We start from the raw sequence: 23032 nt of genomic DNA, 5'->3' as shown, positions 1-23032 counted from the left end.
AAAATGGGGCTATAGTAATACGCATAATAAAAAAAAAATCGATTGGACAATCTTCCAAAATCACCTTTGTATGAAAAATCCTCTCACCCCAAATACGAGGCACTACGGGGTGAGGTGGGTTTTCCTCTTTATCGTCAAAGTTATGAAATGGAACTACCCAAAATAAAATACAAACGTCCGAACCACCATTCAGTTTTCACATGTAAAAATAAAATTTTATCGAGGTTTGAAAGTCAAATTTCACCCAACTCACCCCATTTTACGGTACTAAAGATGTAAAATGTTGAAGATAAGAATCCGCGGACGAAGTCGCGGGCAACAGCTAGTTTAATTATAAAAAAATAATTACGGTCTAAGTACTTATGTCATTTTCCGGTAATTATAATTTAATTATATCATCAGTACCTAGTCATTAATTTCTCTCCGACTCTCGTGAGTACGTGTTCATACTAACCTAGTAAGTAGGTACCTTTTGTTTTTGTAGCTTTATTTTACACTACAATTTATAAATAATAAGGAAAATCCAAGTCTTAATTTAAGAAATGTTTTTGTAATCTTATTTTTAAACGACTGTTTGTTTCTTAAATAAATAAATGTAAATTTAATTCGAAATTTCCATAATCAATTATTCTAATTAAGTAGGATGGGTAGTTAGACTAGTTAGGTATTTTATTTACCTACTTTACTTGTTATTTTCGTAACGGATTTGCCGGTGTTATGGAGGAAAAGCAACCAATTATGATGACCCACGTGATTAACATGACATCAAATATAAGCTCAATGCATACCTATAAACTTTTGCATTTATAAATACCTACTAGTGGCTCTATATGAACTACCTCGCGTATCAATGGCTTCGTCAAGTCCGTCATTTAAAATATTTTTCAAAAACTTAAGCGAAAAAAAATCCATTTAACTAGGTACTTACATATCGAACTTGCTCACAACAATTCACGAGTATCGCGAATTGAGAAATGTGACCTGGAGAACAGCCGAACATACGAAAACATTATTGCTCAAGCTGAAATGGAGACGCTACCCTCGTATTTCTCGCTCACTCAGTCAATAAACGCGCGTGTTACCTGTGCTCCTGTCAGCACGACGGTTTTGCCGACCGTCTCCAGCATGAAGGACAGCACGGAGGCGCCGTACGCCGTCGTGTCCGTGCCGTGGAGGACCACGAAGCCGTCATAGTCGTGGTAGTATATCTGGACACGCGTGTTACCTGTGCTCCTGTCAGCACGACGGTTTTGCCGACCGTCTCCAGCATGAAGGACAGCACGGAGGCGCCGTACGCCGTCGTGTCCGTGCCGTGGAGGACCACGAAGCCGTCATAGTCGTGGTAGTATATCTGGACACGCGTGTTACCTGTGCTCCTGTCAGCACGACGGTCTTGCCGACCGTTTCCAGCATGAAGGACAGCACGGAGGCGCCGTACGCCGTCGTGTCCGTGCCGTGGAGGACCACGAAGCCGTCATAGTCGTGGTAGTATCCTGGCCGCGCGTGTTACCTGTGCTCCTGTCAGCGCGACGGTCTTGCCGACCTTCTCCAGCATGAAGGACAGCACGGAGGCACCATACGCCGTGTCCGTGCCGTGTAGGACCACGAAGCCGTCATAGTCGTGGTAGTATTCCTGGACGCGCGTGTTACCTTTGCTCCTGTCAGCACGACGGTTTTGCCGACCGTCTCCAGCATGAAGGACAGCACGGAGGCGCCGTACGCCGTCGTGTCCGTGCCGTGGAGGACCACGAAGCCGTCATAGTCGTGGTAGTATATCTGGACACGCGTGTTACCTGTGCTCCTGTCAGCACGACGGTCTTGCCGACCGTTTCCAGCATGAAGGACAGCACGGAGGCGCCGTACGCCGTCGTGTCCGTGCCGTGGAGAACCACGAAGCCGTCATAGTCGTGGTAGTATTTCTGGGAAAAATAAACAGAGTATACGATGCCTATATGTAGAGTAGGTAAACGTATTGGGTTTCGGGAAAGCTTCGGCAGTTCAGTCAGATCAAGAGCACTAGTGGCTAGTATCTCAGCAGGTCTTTAAAATAGCTAACGCGATCGTAATAAGAAAAACAAAAAAATATATTATACGAGGGTCGCACTGAAATATTCGGGAATGGGACACTTAGAAATAACATAATAGAATGAGGCATATAATTTATAAAAATGTAACTCTTTATAAAACTTTTAAGGTATATTCCATTTGGTTGTCATTTATATTTAAAATTTACTGACAATTTGAAAATTGTATGTCGAACATTATTTGAATTTTTGGCCAAGTGATTTTTCGGATCACATTTTTAAACGGTTTTCAATATGCCCTCAGCGAACAAATAAAAGTTACAATGGGCTTCTGTTATTTTTTTATGAACTAGAGTTCATCGTACGCTCGTTTGCAGTTAAAATTATATATGAAAGTCACTTTCATTTTATCCCATGGGTGATCTTAAAGAAGCATGTCATTCCAAAGCGACGTCAAAATTTAAGATCGCATTTGTGCTGTTAATTAAAAAGACTGCCAAAAAAGTTGCATATCGGCAGATTTCGACATTCCTAAATATTCATATGACAACAGTAAAAAAATCTTTTATATATAGATATATGTAAAAAAAACTTCAATTCCGTTGGCTACTCTACGAATTTCATACAAAACCACTAAGGCCCCAAAATCGCCATACAAAAAGGACTTTGGGATTATGAGCCGTGTGCATTACAGAATGATTACTTTCAAAAGAAAATTTATATGCGTGGTCAGTTTGAGTTTAAGTATGCATTAAAATAAAGATTGACTGTCTAGATGCGACAGTTTTCTCTATTCCCGACATTTTCAGTGCAACCCTCGTATTATATTAAGATTGTTTAAGTTTGTTCTCTTACTTTTGCGCGCTCTTAGATACCCGTAGACGGCACCTGCGGCGCCCTTCGTTGTATAAGTCCGGGCGAAGCCCCGAAGCCCGACTTTCAGGGATATCACGGCGCCCTTTTCACTCTTAAGGCCGGCCGAAGCTCGACATTCCATGCGAAAGAGGTCGTCGCCCAACATTCAGATCCAGGTACACATGAAAAAGTACTTACCTTGATATCTCTCGCCTGCTTAATCCAGTCGTCGAGAGTAAAGTCTGAAGAGTCCTTCAATTCTTCGTACTCGTGAATTTTGTATAAGATCTTCAATTCTGTATCCTTTCCGTCTGCAAAGAAAATTAATAAAGAAATTAATATTTCTCGAAATACTTACGCACTTTACTTCATAGATGACCAAACTTAGTAGAGACATAACCGGGCAGTAAAATGGATTAATTTGATAAGACAGTTATGTCCAGACATCGTGAATTTTATAGAATTTTTGATGCAGCGGAGTGGTGTTAACGAAATTGATATAGATAATTCCGACTGAAATGGTAAATTAAGGTTAATATTAACGTAATTACCGCTAATCATTATCATTAGGGTTGAAAGTGTTTATACCAATTCCGTTAACACCACTTCGGGGCACCAAAAATGCTATAAAATATACAATGTGTGGTTATGTCTCATCATTCTTTTATTTTCATAAAAGACAAACCTGGCAGAGCGAGGTACTCCTTCTTCTCGGAGTTAGCGAGGTGCGTTCTATAGTACTCTTCGTCGTGTAACTGTGGCAGGCGCCTTATCACCTTCTCTATGTTCTTTTGTGGCACCAGTACTGAAATAAATTAATTTTAATGTAATTGTATTTTCATAATATTAATGATTATGTATGGGTACCTATTTTTTGCCTAAAATAAAGAATTTACTGTAAGACAACAATGAGCGAAAATTTACATAAAAGCTACACGTCCCATTCCCACGTTAGGTGGATGATCCATCTTCTAATCAATTGAGCAAACGTACACAATTAGCGAAAGGTGCTGAGCCTAAAATACGGCGTTGCATGAACAAGAGATTTCCTTTGGCAGGAACACAAAGATTAATTCTGCCAATAGTAATAGCGGTACACCGTGAAATTCGGGAATCAGCTGCAAATGGTGTTAGAGGTATGAAAATCGGCACGATTAATCTTTAGACCATTTGAATCAATTTGACCCGTAGCACCAAAAACAAAAAACAAACGGAAAGGAGTTATGACGTCATCTTTTTTTTGTATGGAAAAAGAAAAAAATTTTTCAGAAACCTATCGTGTGTGGTATTAAATGATAGGGCATTTAAGGGCATTTTGAGCCGGTTCTAAAAATATATCACATTATTATATTTCCGTCACTTGCATTCAATTAAAATAAAAAGAATTTTCAAAACATACCAAGTTTGGGCTCCTCCAGATACGAAACCGTTGAATTATTTTTTATAAAATATACTTCAAGTAATACCCAATATCCTCATATCTAACCCCAAGAAATTAATTTCGAAAATATTTAGCCTCTAGCCGCCCGCAATTTGAACTTTGTGTTGACGAAATATAATTTCATTTTGTTTGGCAAGGTTTGACGTATGGGCGGCTAGAGGTTATGGTTAGTATTTTTTTTAATACTAACCATAACCTAATTATGATCTATCAATCTATCAATGACACGGCCTCCTAACCTAGTCGATAGTGACCCTGCCTATGAAGCAGGAGGTCCCAGGACTCCCAGGTTCGAATCCTGGTAAGGGCATTTATTTGTGTGTTCATCGGGGTCCCTTTGTTTCCCATAAAGTTTTAAGTCATAATGTATTGTTTGTCATATTATCGTTAGTCATAAAACTGAAACCGTTAAGTTTTCAGGATTTTCGTAAGGTTATTCTGTAGGTAGGTTAGGTTAGGTTTGTTTTATGGCAATCCTGAAAAGTTACGCGTTTCTGAGAAAAATCAATTATGACTTACGAAAATTCGGACAAACAATATATTATGACTTAAAAATAATTGGGAAACAATAGAGACCCGTGTTCATCATCATCATCATCACACAAATAAATGCCCATATACACATATATACAAGCTCTGGTAAGGGCATTTATTTGTGTGGTGATAATGATGAACACACAAATAAATGCCCTTGCCAGGATTCGAACCTGGGACCTCCTGCTTCATATGCGGGGTCACTACCGACTAGCCTAGGAGGTCGTTTCATTGATAGACATTTAATCAGAGCGTTAAAGACTTGGGCGTTCTTTTCGATAACACCTTGAGTTGGAGAGCACAGGTTACTGAAATCAGTCGTAAGGTCATGGGCTCCCTTCATTATCTGAACAGACTGAAACACTTCTTACCGGTCAAAACTAAAGTTGCATTAGTTAACGCCCTTTTACTACCCATTATTGACTATGGTGATGTCTGTTATCCGGACTTAAACGAAGAGCTTCTTGATAAATTGGATCGCCTGCTTAATAACTGCATTCGCTTCATTTTCTGCCTCCGCAAATATGATCACGTTTCTTCTTTTCGCTCTCAGCTTGGCTGGCTTCCCATCCGACAACGTCGCAACATTCGCTTGCTTTCCACTCTTTTTTCTGTGCTTAATGATCCACTCTCTCCGGAATACCTCAAATCCTTCTTTCAATACTACGGCGTTTCTCGCGTCCGCCAACTTCGCTCTTCTGGCAATATGTCTCTGTCCATCCCTCCTCACCGAACCGGGTTCATGTCGAATTCGTTCACTGTGCAGGTGACGCGTCTTTGGAACGGACTTCCTTTTAACATAAAAAATGCGCCTAATAAGTTCGCTTTCAAAAAATCCGTACGTGCTTTCTTTGCTAGCAGAATGAAAAAATCTTAGTGTATTATTAGTTTCATAATATGTTTCGTCGTTATTTATTTATATATTTATATATATATATATATATATATGTGTGTGTGTATATATATATTATAGTATATGTGTACAGTATATTTGTATAGGTAATTAATATGTTATACGTAATTTATTGTTCGTTTTTGCTGTTGTAATTATAGCACCGCTCACAATCTCTCTGCTTAGCCTTAAGGTTGACTGGTAGAGAATGCCTTTTGGCATTAAGTCCGCCTTTTGTACTATAAGATTTTTCTTTTGTGCAATAAAGATTAAATAAATAAATAAATAAATAGATTGATAGATCAAAATTTGTAATAATAAGAAAATTAAAAAAAATACTAAAACTAAATATTTTCGAAATCAATTTCTTGGGGTTAGATATGAGGATATTGGGTATTACTTGAGGTATATTTTACAAAAAATAATTCAACGGTTTCGTATCTGGAGGAGCCCAAACTATGTTTTGAAAATTATTTTTATTTTAATTGAATGCAAGTGACGGAAATATAATAATGTGATATATTTTTAGAAAAATGCCCTTTTATTTAATACCACACACAATAGGTTTCTGAACATTTTTTTTTCTATACAATATAAAGATTACGTCATAACTCCTTTCCGTTTGTTTTTTTTTTGGTGCTACGGGTCAAATTGATCCAAATGGCCTAAAGATGAATCGTGCCGATTTTCGTACCTTTAACACCATTTGCAGCTGATTTTAGTCAACCGCTAGCACTACAAAGGAAATCTCTTATTCAGTGAACGCCGTAGTTGACCTTTTTATGGCCTGAGCACACTCGACTAAATGTACCTAAGCGACAAATAGATTCGACCGATTGAAATCATAATAATTAAGTTAAATACCTACGCCCATATTAGTTATTAAAACAAAGTTAATTTTAGCAATAGCAATAGGTATTTTATATGTTAATAGGTATTTTCTAAGGCCGCGAATTATAATTAGGTATTTAAATATTTAAAAATAAATCATTGGCGGAAACTGGGGGGTCCCTACTGCTAACAGGTTATACCAGTCAACGAAATATGATTTTTACGCATTTTTACGAATCATATTTTATTTACTTATCCTAGATTTATTAAATTTTTCCTAGAAATATACAATAAGATTCTTACTGCCAAGCCAAAGATAAAATATTTTTATCAAATAAAGATATGACTAACTAAGCAGTCTACAATTTTTTAAGCATAGTATAAAATACCATATTTTACCTCCTTTTTCATTCTTCAGCATCCCAAAAGTACCACCAGTGTAGATCACAAGCACTCTCTTAATTTGCGTCATATTTATTAATTAGCGGTAGTGAATTATTACTAAAAACACTGCTCAGTGATAATGATAAATGTAGCAGAAGTAATATGTGCTAAATAAGAGATGTCTGAACTTCCCCGTCCGACTGGAATTTATTGTCGTCTTAATGCTCAGATAACATCACCGTCATGATGTAATTATTCCGTAATAGTACGAATGCCGATAAGTTTTTAGAGAATCAGTGCCTTTAATATCTATGAAAGGCAACTTCCTGTTAAATTAACAGATGATAATGTTTTATATGAGTGTTATTATCGTTCTGAAATTCACTCAACTAGTTCTGCCACTCTATAAACAACGACTAACGAAGTATTCGAAGTATCAATGAACGACTGACGACTAACAAGATATCAATGAGCAACTGTTTTGTTTATATTAACCTCAATCAACTCAATGAGGATAAAATTCAGTATTGCTCTGTTTTCATTTGTCATAACTGAATTAGTTTCAATGAAGAAATAGCCGTATAGCAAAGCAGTAAGTTATATTTTCTGCAAGGAAATGGTAAAACGTTAAGAGCATGTTAGGATTGAAACGAGTTGCATTTAGGGATTCCCCAGTTAAAGAACCGTTATAGACCTAACAATATGTTTAGCTACTTATTGCTGGCCCAAAGTGCATATATGTTTCTTACTGAGTATTTAAACAGTCTGTTTCTTTCATTTGTCATAACTAAAATAGTGTCGTGAAATGAAATTAAATCAAAAATGAAATATTTTGACGCTAGAAACAAGTTTCAGTTGTAGGTACTATTAGCACTATTAGTTATTCTGTGCTAAGGACTAGAATATTTATGAAAATCTATCGCCCTGAGGGATTCCCTATTTAAAGAAAAGGGAAGGCGGCCTAGCTCTATTATTGCTAGCTGTTATTAAGACGGTTGATTTCCTCTAAATGGCTCGTTTTTTTTCTTGTCCAAAGAAGTTTTTTGACGCGACGTGGCTGAGACTTATCAGTAGATGATGATATTGATGATGCGCAGGGACGCCCGGTGGGAAATAAGTGGGCTGTCGATCGCCTGTTCATCTTGATTCTCTGGGGCTGGAACCCCCCAGAGAATTATCCCGACGGCATTCCCACAATATTCTCCTCAAATCTTTTCGTTTTCCTGTAGAACAGAAGGACATCTTTACGTTCGAAATCCTTCAGTGCGCTCTATTCCCTGTGATAGACATAATATACTAGATATAGGTACATTTTATTAATTCATAAGATTTTCGGCGCGATTTGGGAAATGAATTAGAGATTCACTAAATATGAAATAGTAAAGATATGTGACGTTCCACGATAAAAGGTACCTTATGGCGGCCGCAGTAACACTGGAGCGGCCAGCGTTAAATAATAGCGTAAGCGCCTACCGCTATACCTACCTTTTGCCGTGGAACGTCACATATCTTTACTATTTCATATCTAGTGAATCTCTAATTCATTTCCCGAATCGAGCTTTATCAAGTCATGCACATATAAATAACAAAGTTGCTGTTTTTAGGGTTCCGTAGCCAAATGGCAAAAAAACGGAACCCTTATAGATTCGTCATGTCTGTCTGTCTGTCTGTCTGTCTGTCCGTCCGTATGTCACAGCCACTTTTTTCCGAAACTATAAGCACTAAACTTGGTGAGTAGATGTATTCTGTGAACCGCATTAAGATTTTTATACAAAAATAGAAAAAAAACAATAAATTTTTAGGGTTCCCCATACATAGAACTGAAACCCATAAATTTTTTTTCATCAAACCCATACTTGTGGGGTATATAGATACCCCACACGTATGGGTTAGGTCTTCAAAAATGATATTGAGGTTTCTAATATCAGTTTCTTCTAAACTGAATAGTTTTGCGCGAGAGACACTTCCAAAGTGGTAAAATGTATGTCCCGGCCCTGTAACTTCTAAAATAAAAGAATGATAAACCTAAAAAAAATATATGATGTACATTACCATGCAAACTTCCACCGAAAATTGGTTTGAACAAGATTTGGTAAGTAGTTTTTTTAATACGTCATAAACCGTAAACCGGAATTTTATTATGTTACTTGCTGTTACGGAACCCTTCATGGGCGAGTCCGACTCGCACTTGGCCGCTTTTTTTAAACTGTCAAAAAAATGAGATCTTATTTATGTTTAATGTAGGGTATGCATGGTTTGTAACATTGTACCTATATGTCTGTACATTGTTACTTATAGACCAGCGGTGGAACAAAAATGGGTTTTGATAACATTAAAGTTTTTTCTTTTTTGATATGTTATTGTAAGCATGTTAAATAACATTCATGTAAAAAGTTAGAAAATTTTAGGTGGAGCGTTCGGCCATATTTAAATTTTCAATTTTTGCTAAATAACTATGTAAATATAAAATTAAAGTTACAAAAAACTTTAACATATTCAATAACACTTTAATTTATTCACAATATTCGGTTTTTAGAAATCTGGAACAGCTGCTTTCTGGTGAACGTAAAAACAGGAATTATTATGTAAATACAGAATTAGAGTAGCTGCCGGCCTAGCCAAGGTTACAATCGCTATCGCTTCGACAACGAAAAGCTTTATGTATCTCTATCACTCTTCCATATTAGTGCGACAGTGACAGTTGCGTTTCGATCGCTACGGAGCGTAAGCGATTGGCATCTTGGCTACGCGGCCTGATATTGCAAAATTACGATATTATCTATCAACTTAGTATACATGTAAAAAGTTAGAAATGTAGACAATGTGCTTGTCTAGATATTGATTTCTCGTTAAGCAGTATAGCCAATATTGAATTAAAGTTTGTAGAGTTAATATTACACGGTCATAATAAAGATCTTACTTCTCACACAAAAGATTAGAAATATAAAATCACGGCGACACTAAATACTGATACGTAAGTATGCATTCCGAGCTTATATTAAGTTACATTTCAAACGCGCGGCGTTTGCGCGCGCCGCGCTGTGCGCCGTGGCAGGAGGCAGCGATCGACGGTCGCGGGCTAGCGGTTAGCGCGGTGCCCTTAAAAATACGCAAAGCGTTTATAAAATTATTATCAATGGTAAATAGTTATTTTACACAGTACACTAATGGAAACTTACCTTCCCTTATTTATTTCTATATGTACTAGGGATTGCCCCCGGTTTCGTTTACGTAGAATTCGTTATCGTGTTAAGTATAGAAATAATAGATACATTTGAAAATTATTTTAGGTACATTGTCATACAGATAACTACCCTTGTTAAAGTATTCTTCAAATTCAATACACAGGTGTCATTTCAATATAATTTTGCTTAATTTGGCGCTTTTAGGTTATAAATGACTAGCGACATACATTTTATAAGAGCGATCATCTCCGATAATATTTACTTTATCATAAAATCAATTTCAAACTAACGTTATTCAATATTTATCATTTTAAAGTCAATATTACCAACCAACTGATCCAATTTACCTACGGTAACAACTCAAAATTTGCATCAAATTAAATGCCACTTTTCTTATCCGTTTCGAACAATCAAGAGGGCCTTTTACGAGCTGATGTGGTGAAAATTTTATTTAACCTTCGTCCCTTGAAACCTTCACTACGCTCAAGGTTCAACTTTACGAACCACTCGCTCCGCTCGTGGTTCAATTTTAGAATGTTTGAATTTGTGAATGTGCTTCCTGCCTCGCACAGCCAAACTGTGGAATGAACTGTCCGATACGACCTTCAAACCTTCAAAGACCCCCATCTTAAAGGTCGGCAACGTGCTTGCAACCCTTCTGGTGTTGCGGGTGTCCATGGGCGGCGGTAATCGCTAACCACCAGGTGATCCGTCTGCTCGTTTGCCTCCTATTTAATAAAAAAATTGTTTCGCTTGTTTGGGTATCAATATTAGCACGAGCGGTTAATCAACAACTTTTCCCCTTGTAAAACAAATAAATAAGGTAGGTGAGGTGCAGGCATATGAGGCCCGGCGGGTAACAAGGCCCAGCATTCAAAAATAGCAGTTGCTCCCTATTATTCCCAATTATTCTGAATTTGTACTTGTTGCTAAGAAGGCCCACTGTCAGTGCAGGTAAAAAGGTCTAGTCCCGGGCCTTATTGAACGTATGAGATGAAATATTAGATTAAAATATTTTAAGATAATTTTCAATATTTTTAATCTCTTATTAATAAGGTCGATTTGAAGAAACTTCTATGAAATTATGACTTATAAATAACACTTGCACTGTGTGGGCTGTCAAAATTGCTGCAGACTTTTCTTGGTCTAACTCTAATATTTTTTCACTTGCTTTATTGACCTAAAGACGTTTTAAAGAATCAAAAAGTCTAATAACATTGAGGCACTTATACTTTTTAAAGGCAGTAAAATTGGTCGGTGGAATTTCCATGTTTGGCGGTCCTCCGCCTTCTCTTTGACAGCCCGATACGACACGACGTTGATCTTTTCCTTTATTTGATCCATGTACGCTCTCCTTGGTCTTCCCCTCTTCCTGTTTGCTTCAACTTTCCCTTCTATGATATTTTTGATAAATTCGTCGTGTCGTATCAGGTGCCCAAGCATCCTTCCTCTTCTATTGTCTATAGTTCTTAACAAACTCCCCCTCTCTCCTACTACATAGGCCACACTGAATGTTTTGCACTATTGGCCACTGGTAAACATTTAAATTATGAATTGTATATTTAAAAAAAATACAGGCTTTTGATTATGGAATGTGACAAATGTTGGCGACAAATCGATCGTCTTTTGTTTTTAATGGCTTGTCAAAGTAAGTCAGTGCGTTGACCGTGGCTTTAACGCGAAAATATTTATAGAGCTATGATTTTGTTATGATTTTAAAAGTTCGCTTACTCCGCAAGAGTGTAGTGCTTGCCTTCAAAATGCTTTTGGGATTGAAGCACCACATCTGAGCATCGTGAGGCGTTGGTATGGTGAATTTAGTAGAGACAGTATTATTCTAGGTAATGATTTTCGTGATGGTCGACCGTCCACGGCGATCATTCAAGGAAACGTGGCTACTGTGAGACGACTCATTGAAGAAAACCCACGAATCACCTATGACGAAATTTGAGGACAATTAGGGATAGGTTCAGACAAATACAAAAGATTTTACAAGAATATTTAAAAGTCAGGAAGCCTTGTTGTCTTTGGATTCCTCACGAATTAACTTCAGTCCAAAAACAGGTACTTTTTGACTGGTGCCGAGAAATGCTGCGTAAGTATATGCAAGGAAGTTCAAATGCTGTATATAACATCGTTACAGGAGATGAAACCTGGATTTACTGCTACGATCCGGAAAAAAGGCATTAGTCCAGTCAATGGGTCTTTCGAAGGTGACAGGAGGCCCATACAAGTTCAACAAGCCAAAAGCGTTGCCAAACATTTTGATCGTCTGTTTTTTTTAAACGCGACATTTTTGTACCGTACTTTTAAATAATAAAAGAACGTTAAATACTGAGCAGTACACTACCATTTGTGTGCTCGCAGTCATTGAAAAAGACCGCGAGAGACGACCGAGAAGCCGCATCCTCCTGCGTCATAATAATGCGTCCACCGATACCGCAATAAAGGCAAAAACATTTTTTAATTACGAAAACGTGGAAAATGTCTCTTATACGGATTATAATAATCCAGACATTGCACCCTGTGACTTCTATCTATTTCCCAAAATTAAGGATTTAATTTGGGGTTTGACATTTAAGACCCCGGATAAGGCAGTTACTACGTTTCATCACCACGTCGAAAAATTGCAGTCAAGTGATTGGGCTTCATGCTTCCAAAAATGGTCCGAGCGAGTGAATATATGTGCATAGAATGTAAAGGGAAACATTTTGAGAAGCAATAAATGTATTATTATGGTTATAAATGGTTTTATTCAAAAGTTACGCAAAACTTTCAGTATGCGTAAAACCTCTTCGTTAGTTTTCTTTTCTTTTACGATAGAATTTCGAAAAATCGATATTTTGCAACAAGTGACGAATTTTAAAACACGGTCAAAGGGAGTGTTTTAACGTGCTTATTATAGCACCGGTGTCGTAATGTAGCACCAGATGTACTGTAAAAATTATGTTAAAAGATAATACTTACTGTTACGAATAAATATTTATACTGTAAAAAAATATCCCACCAAACACATTTTCATGTAAATTTTGTTGCTAAGACGAAACCATAAGACTAGCACTGTCAAAAAGTTGTCAGATCTCTTGTCGAGCCAAGCTTCAAACTCTACAAGCCCTAACTTCACTAACTCTACACCTTAGTCAAAATATGTGGCTTGACTGTTTCGCTACCGCCACATGGGCATAAGGTGAATAATTTATTAAATTCATTATTTTTAGAGTTCCATACCTCAAAAGGAAAAATACTGAACCCTTATAGGATCACTCGTGTGTCTGGCTGTCCGTCTGTCACAGCCTATTTGCTCCGCAACTACTGCACCAATAAGTTGAAATTTGGTATACACATGTAAGTCTATAGCCCAAGGACATACATGTAAAGTAAATAATAGAAATTCAAAAAAAAATATATATATATCAAATGAAGGGGCTCATTGTAAGAATGTCAGATATATTTATTCATAATTTTAAAATAAATAGTTTAGAAGTTATTTAAGAAAATACGCAAAAAATGACCATTCCGCCCCCTTATCTCCGAATCTACTGGGTCTAAAATTATGAAAAAAATACACATATTAGCTCTTTTCCTATAGATGACAGGAAAACCTATTAGAAATGTGCAGTCAAGCGTGAGTCGGACTTAAGTACCTAGTTTTCCGATCCCTACGGGGTTTTTTAAAGACATTTTACTCACTTTTCTCTAAAAAAAATATATTGTTAAAAATTGTGTAATGTACAGAACCCTTGGAACGCGAGTGCGACTCGCATTTAGGCGGTTTTTGTATTATACTTACATACAATAGTTCTTGTAGAAACGAAACGGCCAAGCCACTCACTTTTGGTGTAGAGCTAGTAAAGTTAGAGGGCTTGTAGAGTTAGAAGCTTGGCAAGAGATCTGATAACTTTTTGACAGTGCGAGCCTTATGGTTTCGTTTGGGCAACATTTTACATCAAAATGTTTTTGATGGGATTTCACTTCTTTTTGTAAGTTGTTTATGACAATCTTCCATCCCCTAATTTAAAGGGTTGGGGGTGATTTAATATTAAAAATCCTGAAATAAGTATCTGGGGGCATCTGTTACACAATGTACCTACTTCTTACTGATTTCCCATATAAACCCTTCACCCCGTAAGGGTAAACTTTGGGGTTGAAATCTGCCTTCACCCCGTAAGGGTAAACTTTGAGGTTGAAATCTATTCTATATCCTTCCCCATAACAATACCTATCTACATACCAAATTTCAACTAAATCGGTTCAGTGATTATTGATTTCCCATACAAAATTAAACCCCATCTTCATCCCCTTAGGGATAAAATTTTTTTGAATTTATTTGTTGTTTGTGTACTAAAACTATCTTACAAATTTCAGCTTCTTAGAGGACTTCAGGAAGTACCCGGTATTGATGATCATCAAGTGAGTGAGTCAGTGACGAAATCGAAGTTTTTAGATATGAATAAAATCTAAAGTATAAGAGCTATGCAATTGATATGCTTAATAAGTCCGAGAACTTTGTTTATCTGGTATAATCCAACCCCAAGTTATGAGGGTTCCAAAAAACGACAAAGCGCTTCGAGAAAAGGTAGATAGTGCCCTTGCGCTTTTCTCGTCTTGGCGGGGGCACTGCCGTGCCCCCAGATGTTAAAGGATGAGACTACTGTAACTAATAAAGATTTATGTTTAGTTACCTACTATTTTCGCGTAAAATAGACAATTTTTATATCTTTAGTTATTAAGACCCAAAATAATTATTTTCACTTATTATAAATAAATCCTCCTGTTATGAAGTATCAAATATTGTTATTTGTATATGTATAACTCTTAAGTTAAAAACAATAAAATCTGTTATTACCTACTGTCAAAATGATTATTTTTTGCGGGATTAAGTAATACTCTGGTAGTGTTCAATAAGGCCCATAATAGGACTTTTATAAAAGGTATATTTTCCAAGAGTATCGTAATATTTTTATAACTATTTTGGTATAATGAAGAAACTTAAATAAATGAGAAACCTATTTGAGTGAGTTTTTCATACTTCATGTCCTGTTTATTAAAAAAAAACCATTTTAATTTAAGGTGAGGCATACGTATTCCGTGTGGGCCGTATAGGCATATACGGCCCACACGGAATATACAATAAGGTAAGTGAGGCCACTTACCTTATTGTATATTCAGGATGTATACCGTGTAATATTGAGCAGTTGGTTTATAATATACATATTATGATATTGACGTTGAATAGGACAGGACATGACAATAGGAACCAGAAATAGGTATAGTTGGTCAAACCAATTTGTCAGTAAATAAAAACAAAAAACTATATTCATCCTTTTCTTTTGGGTGCTAGTAGTAGTGTAAGTCAAAGATAGTATGATGATTCTCCCTGTCTATGTTTGAAATGAGACAGTCCTTTGACAAACTATGTATAGTTTTATCATTTATCAAACATTACGCAGATACCACAGACTAATAGCCCCTACAATCACATTTGGCAACAAACGCATAGCTCACTACCCCGTACCTCGCTGTAATAGTGCATGGTCTAAAAGGCATTTTTCATTTTTGGCACCATACTTATATAACAAAGCACACAAAACCCTTAATATAAACAACATTAGTAATTTTCAATTAAAAAACAAAATTAAGATTTGGTTAAAATCATTAAGTTATACTGAAGCAGAAGAGCTATTACGATGCGTGTTCTAGTACATACATTCTAAAATAACCAGACACACACGCGCGTAAACACACAGAAACACACACATATTCTAAAAATCAGACACAGAATACTCACACACGCGCGCGTACACACACATCACAGTTTCATCTTTCTTTAAAATTAATTTTAATATTGTTAATATGTCATATAAAATGTCTAACATTGTAACATTACCTACGCTTGTAATTGGGAAGGAACTGGCTCTTGAGACACAGGGAAACCTACTTTGAGAGCCAGGAACCAATGTTATGTAACAACTCAAAGTTGCAATAAAGATTATTTTATTTTATTTTATAGTAAAAAATAGTTGTGAATATCTTGTAAATTTTTATTACAATATTAGTCAAGATAATGAAATATAGCTGGTCAAGCAAATCTTGTCACTAAAAAAAGGCGCGAAATTCAAATTTTCTGTGGAACGATATCCCTTCGCGCCTACATTTTAAAATTTGCCGCCTCTTTCTACTGACAAGATCCGATTGACCAGCTGTAGGTATTTTTACTTAATAAGATATTTTAATTTCACGTAATGTCCGCATATAATTTATATATGTGCACGGTAAACAAACAAATGAATGATAAGAAAAGACAGACAGTGTTACTGAGCGGGAGGTGGGGCGAGGGGCGAGGTATAGGTAGGCTATGATAGGCTCTCGAGCGCCGCGCCGGCGACGGACGGACCAGCGCGGCGTATCTATGAATTTCGCGCCTTTTTAACTAGATTTTACTATTACAATGCAAGCTACACACAGAAATTTCTTACTTTCCATATATACGCTGCATATATTATTTTATAGTAATAGACTTATTTTTACAGACTCTAATTCAATATTAGATCTTATAGGACAAAAAACGCATATTAATTCTAAAGCATATATCTTATTCTTCTAGCTTTTTAGCTTGCCTATTAACTTATAAATTTAGATATGTTGTTGTGGATTTATTAAACTTTAATTCAATATCGACAAAATAATAAGCTTATTGTAGTTTGACAAAGAAGCACGTTAAAAAAATTTCTAATAATTTTACATTATAAAGCGTCATACATATTATAAACAATGGAACTTAAACATTGCACTTTAATTCAATATTAAAAAATCATTACTAAAAATATATATCTAACGCTCCTAATACCTAATTTATATCTAACGCTCGTTCTAACTTTTCATCATATATAGCATATATGCTTAAAAATATGTCCTATATCAGATAAGTATCACTTTTTCAACTTTAGAATTATCAAAACTTTTCGTGCAAAAATCCGGTCCCACTATTGAGCTATTAAGTATGCAGTAAAACTGACTACTTAACTATGAGTAAATATGAGTAAGCAATTACATAAACCGGTTTTAGGGACTGGGTTGACGTGGCAAGTAATAATTTAATATAAGAGCCCTTTCAGATTATCAGTTATCGGACCCGGTACTGTGTGGCTAATAGTATCCAACTAGTACCGGTATCAGCTGTCTTTTCATCGTGCCGAATCTAATATGATAGGATGATAGGATATGATAGGATAGGATATCAGATTTCTATCCGATTGCTGATGGGTGTCCACCATGACCACCATGACATGATATTTAATTATGTCGTTTCATCTTAATGTCCTTCGACATTTAAGTCCACTTTTGCACTTTTACGTGGTTTTCTGAGCTAATGCGGATTTAGGTTGATTATATACCTATACTGATAAAGTAACCTTATCAACGACCTTAAACTACAACCATCCCTTTCTTAATGCTCTTGAACTAAATTCTAAATCCACTGAATCCTCTTAGGAGACGAATACGGGATAAAAAGTATCATGTGTCCATTATACCTACCTATAGGTATGTAGTATATTTCTCATCTGCCGTTTCAGCCGTTTTTACGTAATGAAGGAACAAACATACAAACTTTCGTATTTATAGGTACCTATATTAGTAGGTAGGATAAATGAAGGTGACTGAGTATTTTAATTAATTTTATCGTATAGGTGTACAGTTCGTGTCCGATAGCCGATATCGTTTACGTTCAGTGTCAAAAGGCTCTTAGCCTAAGCGCGCACCACGATTTTAGTTTTTGCGATACGATTTTAGAATCGCGCTGTAATATATCGCAGAAAATTCACTGCGCGCACTGCGACGAAAAAGTCGACGATTTGTTCATTCTCAACATGGATTTCGTACCAGTCGTTTGTCATGAAACGTTGTCTTTAATATGTGATCGCTGTATGACTTTGAGTATTTATACCACAAAGGTGATCTCCTTCTATTTCCATAATTAAATGGTCAACATCTAGCGTCTTCAGCAGCAGGTTCCGACATGTTGACGCTTGGGGAGCGATTTGCCGACTGAGGTCCGGGTGCGATTTTGTTATCGCAGTGCGCGCGGGGCCATACAACTCCGTATGCTGCAATTCACTTTGCGACAATCGCGTCGCGAGCAGTCGCGGAAAAATGTGACAAATCACAATTTTAAAATCGCTGCGATTTTTTTGTCGCATATGCGCGCACTGCCATATAAACACATACTTTACATTTCTGCGACTAAATTATCGCGCGACAAAAAGTCGTGGTGCGCGCTTGGCATTAGGCATGTCATTTATTGCTCACTTGCTCAGTCAATCCCTTTTTATACCGCTAAGACGAAGTGATAAGTGTAGTCTAGTCTTGTCAGTTTAATTTACATACTAGGCAAGATTGTTGAGTTCTACTATAGTTCCACTCAAACTGGCTCTCATTTGGACTATTCGTTGATTTGCGCGAAGTGGCTTAGGTACGTACGAAACATAATAACACAATATTTGTCTATCGTTTTTGTGGTATTTTTGTGATAATAATAAACTAGATTTTAAAGTGACCTTTACATCCTTTTGCCGGACATTTTCAGGATGAGAAGAATGTGCAGTGCAGTCTCTCGTTCGCTCTTATTTGGCTCTTATCATATAGGTCATATGTAGGGTAGGTAATCTAAATCTCTTACATACCTACTAGATTTTATGTGACCGATTTCAAAGCAGGTCAGTAAATAGATACAGACACAAGAAATAATTATAATAATACTGGCAGGACAACGCGACTCAATCTATTTTAATGCCTGTTATGATGATAATAAGGCATTTAATTCTAAGGTCAAATATTGTTGTAGAGTAGTTTGTTATGTGGACTTTATCTTATCTGTTTTAAGGGGCATTCTTACGTATTATATGTAATTTTACATAATCTCACGAACAGATAGTATTATATAATGTGTATATAATATAAGCAGTGTTCCACGTGTAGAATGATATTGAGCAAAAAGTTTCAATAACGGTATAACGGTATATGTAGGTATGCTAATGTACTATACCACAGAATAACTAATAATAACTATACGCTAACTATGTAGTACATACCTATAGGTATTAAAAACGTATTAAGTATATACCTAGTATACTTAGGAAGCTAGGAACCTGCTACATCATAAGGCTTCATCATTGTTAGGAGAGATTAAGTCTTGAACAAAATCGTGCTTACAACTTTGACAGCTGATGGGTATAACTAGGCAGGCGTGTCTCACTCCGCGATTTCGTCGCTTTGCTACAGGTAGGTAAAAGTACATCCGTTCGGCCCCAATTTTGGGGTTTGCCATAAGCCGCGCGTGGCGCTATCGCCACCTAGCGGCCATATCTGTGCTGATCGTAACAGACGCGTTTTGTTAGAGAGTGAGTCTTCTGTACTTAGTACTATTATTTATTCTGTGGTATAGGTAATGGCGCTGTACTGCGCTGTACTACGGCTCCATTGAGTTTTATAATAACCGGACTGTCAAATCAGACTTAACAACTAGAGTTACGGCATGATGTACACGGAACCATACAGAGCCACCCCATCAGTCATCAGCTGTGTAATTTAATTACACATTTTTTTCTTACACTTTACAACTCTTCTACAATTCAATTTAATTAACGACACCAATCATGAAACTTTTGTAATTGCTATTCGTTTTATTTTTATTTCGGCGCATTAATGAAAGACACCACAATTATTGGTTACAACATTAAACACAACGATAAAAAACCGGTTAGATTTACAGTTTCGGCTGATATGAAGAACCTGCTTTCAATTTCAGGTTCAAAATGTGGGCGTGTGACCCGGCGGTGACGACACCGATCCTGGAGAGCTACAGCGCAGCAGGGCCGCTGTTCGTCCAAGCTCTGCAGGGCTTCTTAGCGGCACAGTGCGCCCTGGCCGGTGATCACTTGTGGCCTGATGACGCTACGGAAGCTGTGCTTCAAGGTTTGTGAAACCTTAACACTGGATTGATACCTAGTGGAGACTACTGTTAGTGCGAGGGTTTTCATTGACACCTGGCTGGTGTACGCTTGTGACCCGAATAAGGCTAAGCGTATGCTGAGACGCAAGTCCTACGCACGTTGCATTGTAAGGACGTTCCATACTTTACAAAATTTGCTCTGCGCTGCGTGTACTGCATCTCGCTCAGACTAAACAGATAAAACTGTTCGAAGTAGGTATGTGAAGCATCCACACTAGGAAGCCGTGTACTTTACAGCGTCACGTCAAGCTTCCAAGTGTTTTCAACTCTCCAGCTGCACGCTCCACTCAATTTGCACATTTTGGCCGCTCCCACATATTGGCCAGTTAATACTTAGCGAACTTCCTTTGCAAGTATACCTATTACCGTCCGTAATTCTCGCATTCATAGGAACCTACCGACTCCCCTCGGTAAAAACAGATAATTTTATTTAGGTATGTGCTTTCTAGATCCCAATTATGACTTCATCGTGGTGGGGGCCGGGTCGGCTGGTGCCGTTTTGGCGAACCGTCTGACGGAAGTTGCGGACTGGAAGGTTCTGCTTGTGGAGGCGGGCGGAAACCCTTCCTTAGGAACTATGGTAAGCGCACTCTTAGGTCTAAATAACGATTTAACATGGTACTTGGACAATCTCTTTGGATAATCTTGTGTTAAAATAGCATTTGATTAATCATAAGATGACCGTTTAATTTGTTTTATATTTTATCCCAAGGTACCACAAGCATTTTTTAGTAACATGGGAGGTCCGGATGACTGGGGCTACCGCCCAGTTCCTCAAGAAGGAGCCTGTCGGTCCTACGTCACGAAGAGCTGCGCCTGGCCACGAGGCAAGACCCTCGGCGGCTGCAGTGCCATCAACGGCATGTACTACGTCAGAGGCAACAAACTCGACTACGATGAATGGGCCGCCGCCGGCAACCAAGGCTGGAGCTACGATGATGTCCTACCGTACTTTAAGAAAAGTGAAAACTTCACTGGAACCCTAAACGAAGACACGATCCCGTACCACAGTACTGGTGGATACCTAAGCGTAGAGGACACTAAACATATTCATGACATTGAAAAAATAATGATCAATGCTGTTACGGAAATCGGCATTGAAGCCCTGTATGATATAAATGGCAGCAACCAAATGGGAATCACCAGAGCTTTCAGCACAACCAAAAATGGAGTCAGACACAGCACAGCATCCGCATTTCTAAGCCCAATAAAACAACGCAAGAATCTACATGTCATCAAAAATACGATAGCAACGAAAGTTTTGTTTAAACCGCACACCCGAGACGTGGAAAGTGTTGTTTTGAATAAGAATGGTAAAGAATTTATTGTGAAAGCGAAAAAAGAGATCATAATATCAGCTGGTGCTATCAATTCACCCCAGTTGCTAATGTTGTCAGGAATAGGGCCTCGAAAACATTTGGAAGACCTAAATATAGATGTTAAAGTTGATTTACCTGTAGGGGAAAACTTACAAGATCACTTGTATGTCCCTACCTACTTCATACTGCCCGGTGATAAAGATACGCTTGGACTGGTTCAAATTGCGGGAGCTTTCGCGGAATATATAACGCAAAACACAGGAATATTCTCGGACACAAGTCCCCATAAAGTGATTTCTTTCTTTAATACAACGGATCCAAAAGCAAGCAGTCCAGATGTAGAATTTCATCAGCTATTTGTGCCTCCTAACTCTTATAACTTTTTAGACCTTTTTAGTGTACATGGGATGAATGAAGACTTAATAAAAAAGTTTCGTGAGTTAAATGAGAACAATCATATACTTATAACGGCCTTAGTTTTGCTGAGACCAAAGTCTAAAGGACGCATTATCCTCAAAAGCACCGATCATAATGACCATCCATTGATTTATGCCAACTATTTGCAAGAGCAAGACGATGTCCTTACAGTCATTAGAGGTTTCAAGCAATACGCCTTAAAGTTGGAAGATACAGATGCATTTAAGCAGGTTGGTTTAAAACAACAATGGATAGAAATTGAAGCTTGCAAAATGTTCGAGACAAATTCAGACGACTTTCTAGAATGTGTTGCTAGAGAAACTACATTTTCCCTTTATCATCCTGTTGGAACTGTGAAAATGGGCCCAGATGGAGATATGAGTGCAGTAGTCGACCCGGAGTTAAAAGTTAAAAATGTAAAAGGTCTAAGAGTGGTGGATGCCAGTATCATGCCTGATATCACGCGAGGAAATACAAACGCTCCAACAATTATGATTGCCGAGAAAGCAGCTGACATGATAAAAGCATTCTGGTCTAAAGGGCACACGGAACTATAAACTAAAAGAATAAATACGACATATGGTGAAGTATGATTGGTGATACAGTCCATTATTTATCAATTCTGGCATCAAGAGAAAATGGTAGGTATAAATAGAGTAATTAATACACCAAATAAAAAACAAATACTTTATTTACATTAAAAATTTTACTTTGTTCACAATCCTGTCTTGATGATCTTACACATACGATAGGGCTAACACAATGACTAGCAACGATTTACTTAAAAATGGCACCATCGACGACCCGGGTGCTGGCTCAAAAACTCTGCCCCAAACAGCAAAAGAATACAACTCTTTCTCAGTGTTAACTAAGGTATACGTGAAGACCGTGGTCTCATCACCCTGTACTTCAGTATACGTGTATTCGCTCGGTTCTAAAGGCATGATAGACACATCTAGGGAGATCGGGAAGAAGGACGAATCATAGGCGTCCAATCGAGTATCAAGTGCTGGTGTAGGCACTGTAGCTACAATAGTCAGCTCTTCAAAAATCGATGTAGAATTTTCGACGAATGTCGGGAATCTGTAAAGAGCCAAAAAGCACTAAATGTAAAATGGGAAATAAAATTCAGACTCAACGT

The 23032-nt window shown here is 37.5% G+C and overlaps 3 protein-coding genes across 3 annotated transcripts in view; 1 reads left to right on the top strand and 2 right to left on the bottom strand.

Annotated features, from left to right (window-relative positions):
* Positions 1-7401, bottom strand: part of LOC134674579 (L-asparaginase-like) — a 15360-nt gene extending 7959 nt beyond the window's left edge. The window contains exons 1-4 of the mRNA XM_063532695.1: positions 6977-7401; positions 3565-3684; positions 3078-3190; positions 1794-1919 (exon numbers count right to left, since the gene is read on the bottom strand). Coding sequence (XP_063388765.1) covers positions 1794-1919; positions 3078-3190; positions 3565-3684; positions 6977-7049 — 432 coding nt within the window. The 5' untranslated portion in view covers positions 7050-7401. The remainder of the gene's footprint in view (positions 1-1793; positions 1920-3077; positions 3191-3564; positions 3685-6976) is intronic.
* The window catches only part of LOC134674516 (glucose dehydrogenase [FAD, quinone]-like), a 25406-nt gene extending 2374 nt beyond the window's left edge, over positions 1-23032 (top strand). Inside the window, exons 2-4 of the mRNA XM_063532613.1 lie at positions 19952-20118; positions 20605-20735; positions 20868-23032. Coding sequence (XP_063388683.1) covers positions 19959-20118; positions 20605-20735; positions 20868-22448 — 1872 coding nt within the window. The 5' untranslated portion in view covers positions 19952-19958 and the 3' untranslated portion in view covers positions 22449-23032. The remainder of the gene's footprint in view (positions 1-19951; positions 20119-20604; positions 20736-20867) is intronic.
* LOC134674523 (vanin-like protein 1) overlaps positions 22567-23032 on the bottom strand; it is an 84619-nt gene continuing 84153 nt past the window's right edge. The window contains exon 11 of the mRNA XM_063532624.1: positions 22567-22974. Within this exon, the coding sequence (XP_063388694.1) occupies positions 22629-22974 (346 nt within the window). The 3' untranslated portion in view covers positions 22567-22628. The remainder of the gene's footprint in view (positions 22975-23032) is intronic.

Source organism: Cydia fagiglandana, chromosome 20, assembly GCF_963556715.1.
Source record: "Cydia fagiglandana chromosome 20, ilCydFagi1.1, whole genome shotgun sequence".
In the NCBI taxonomy this organism is placed as follows: domain Eukaryota; kingdom Metazoa; phylum Arthropoda; class Insecta; order Lepidoptera; family Tortricidae; genus Cydia; species Cydia fagiglandana.
This window is presented reverse-complemented; position numbering and strand designations above follow the sequence as displayed.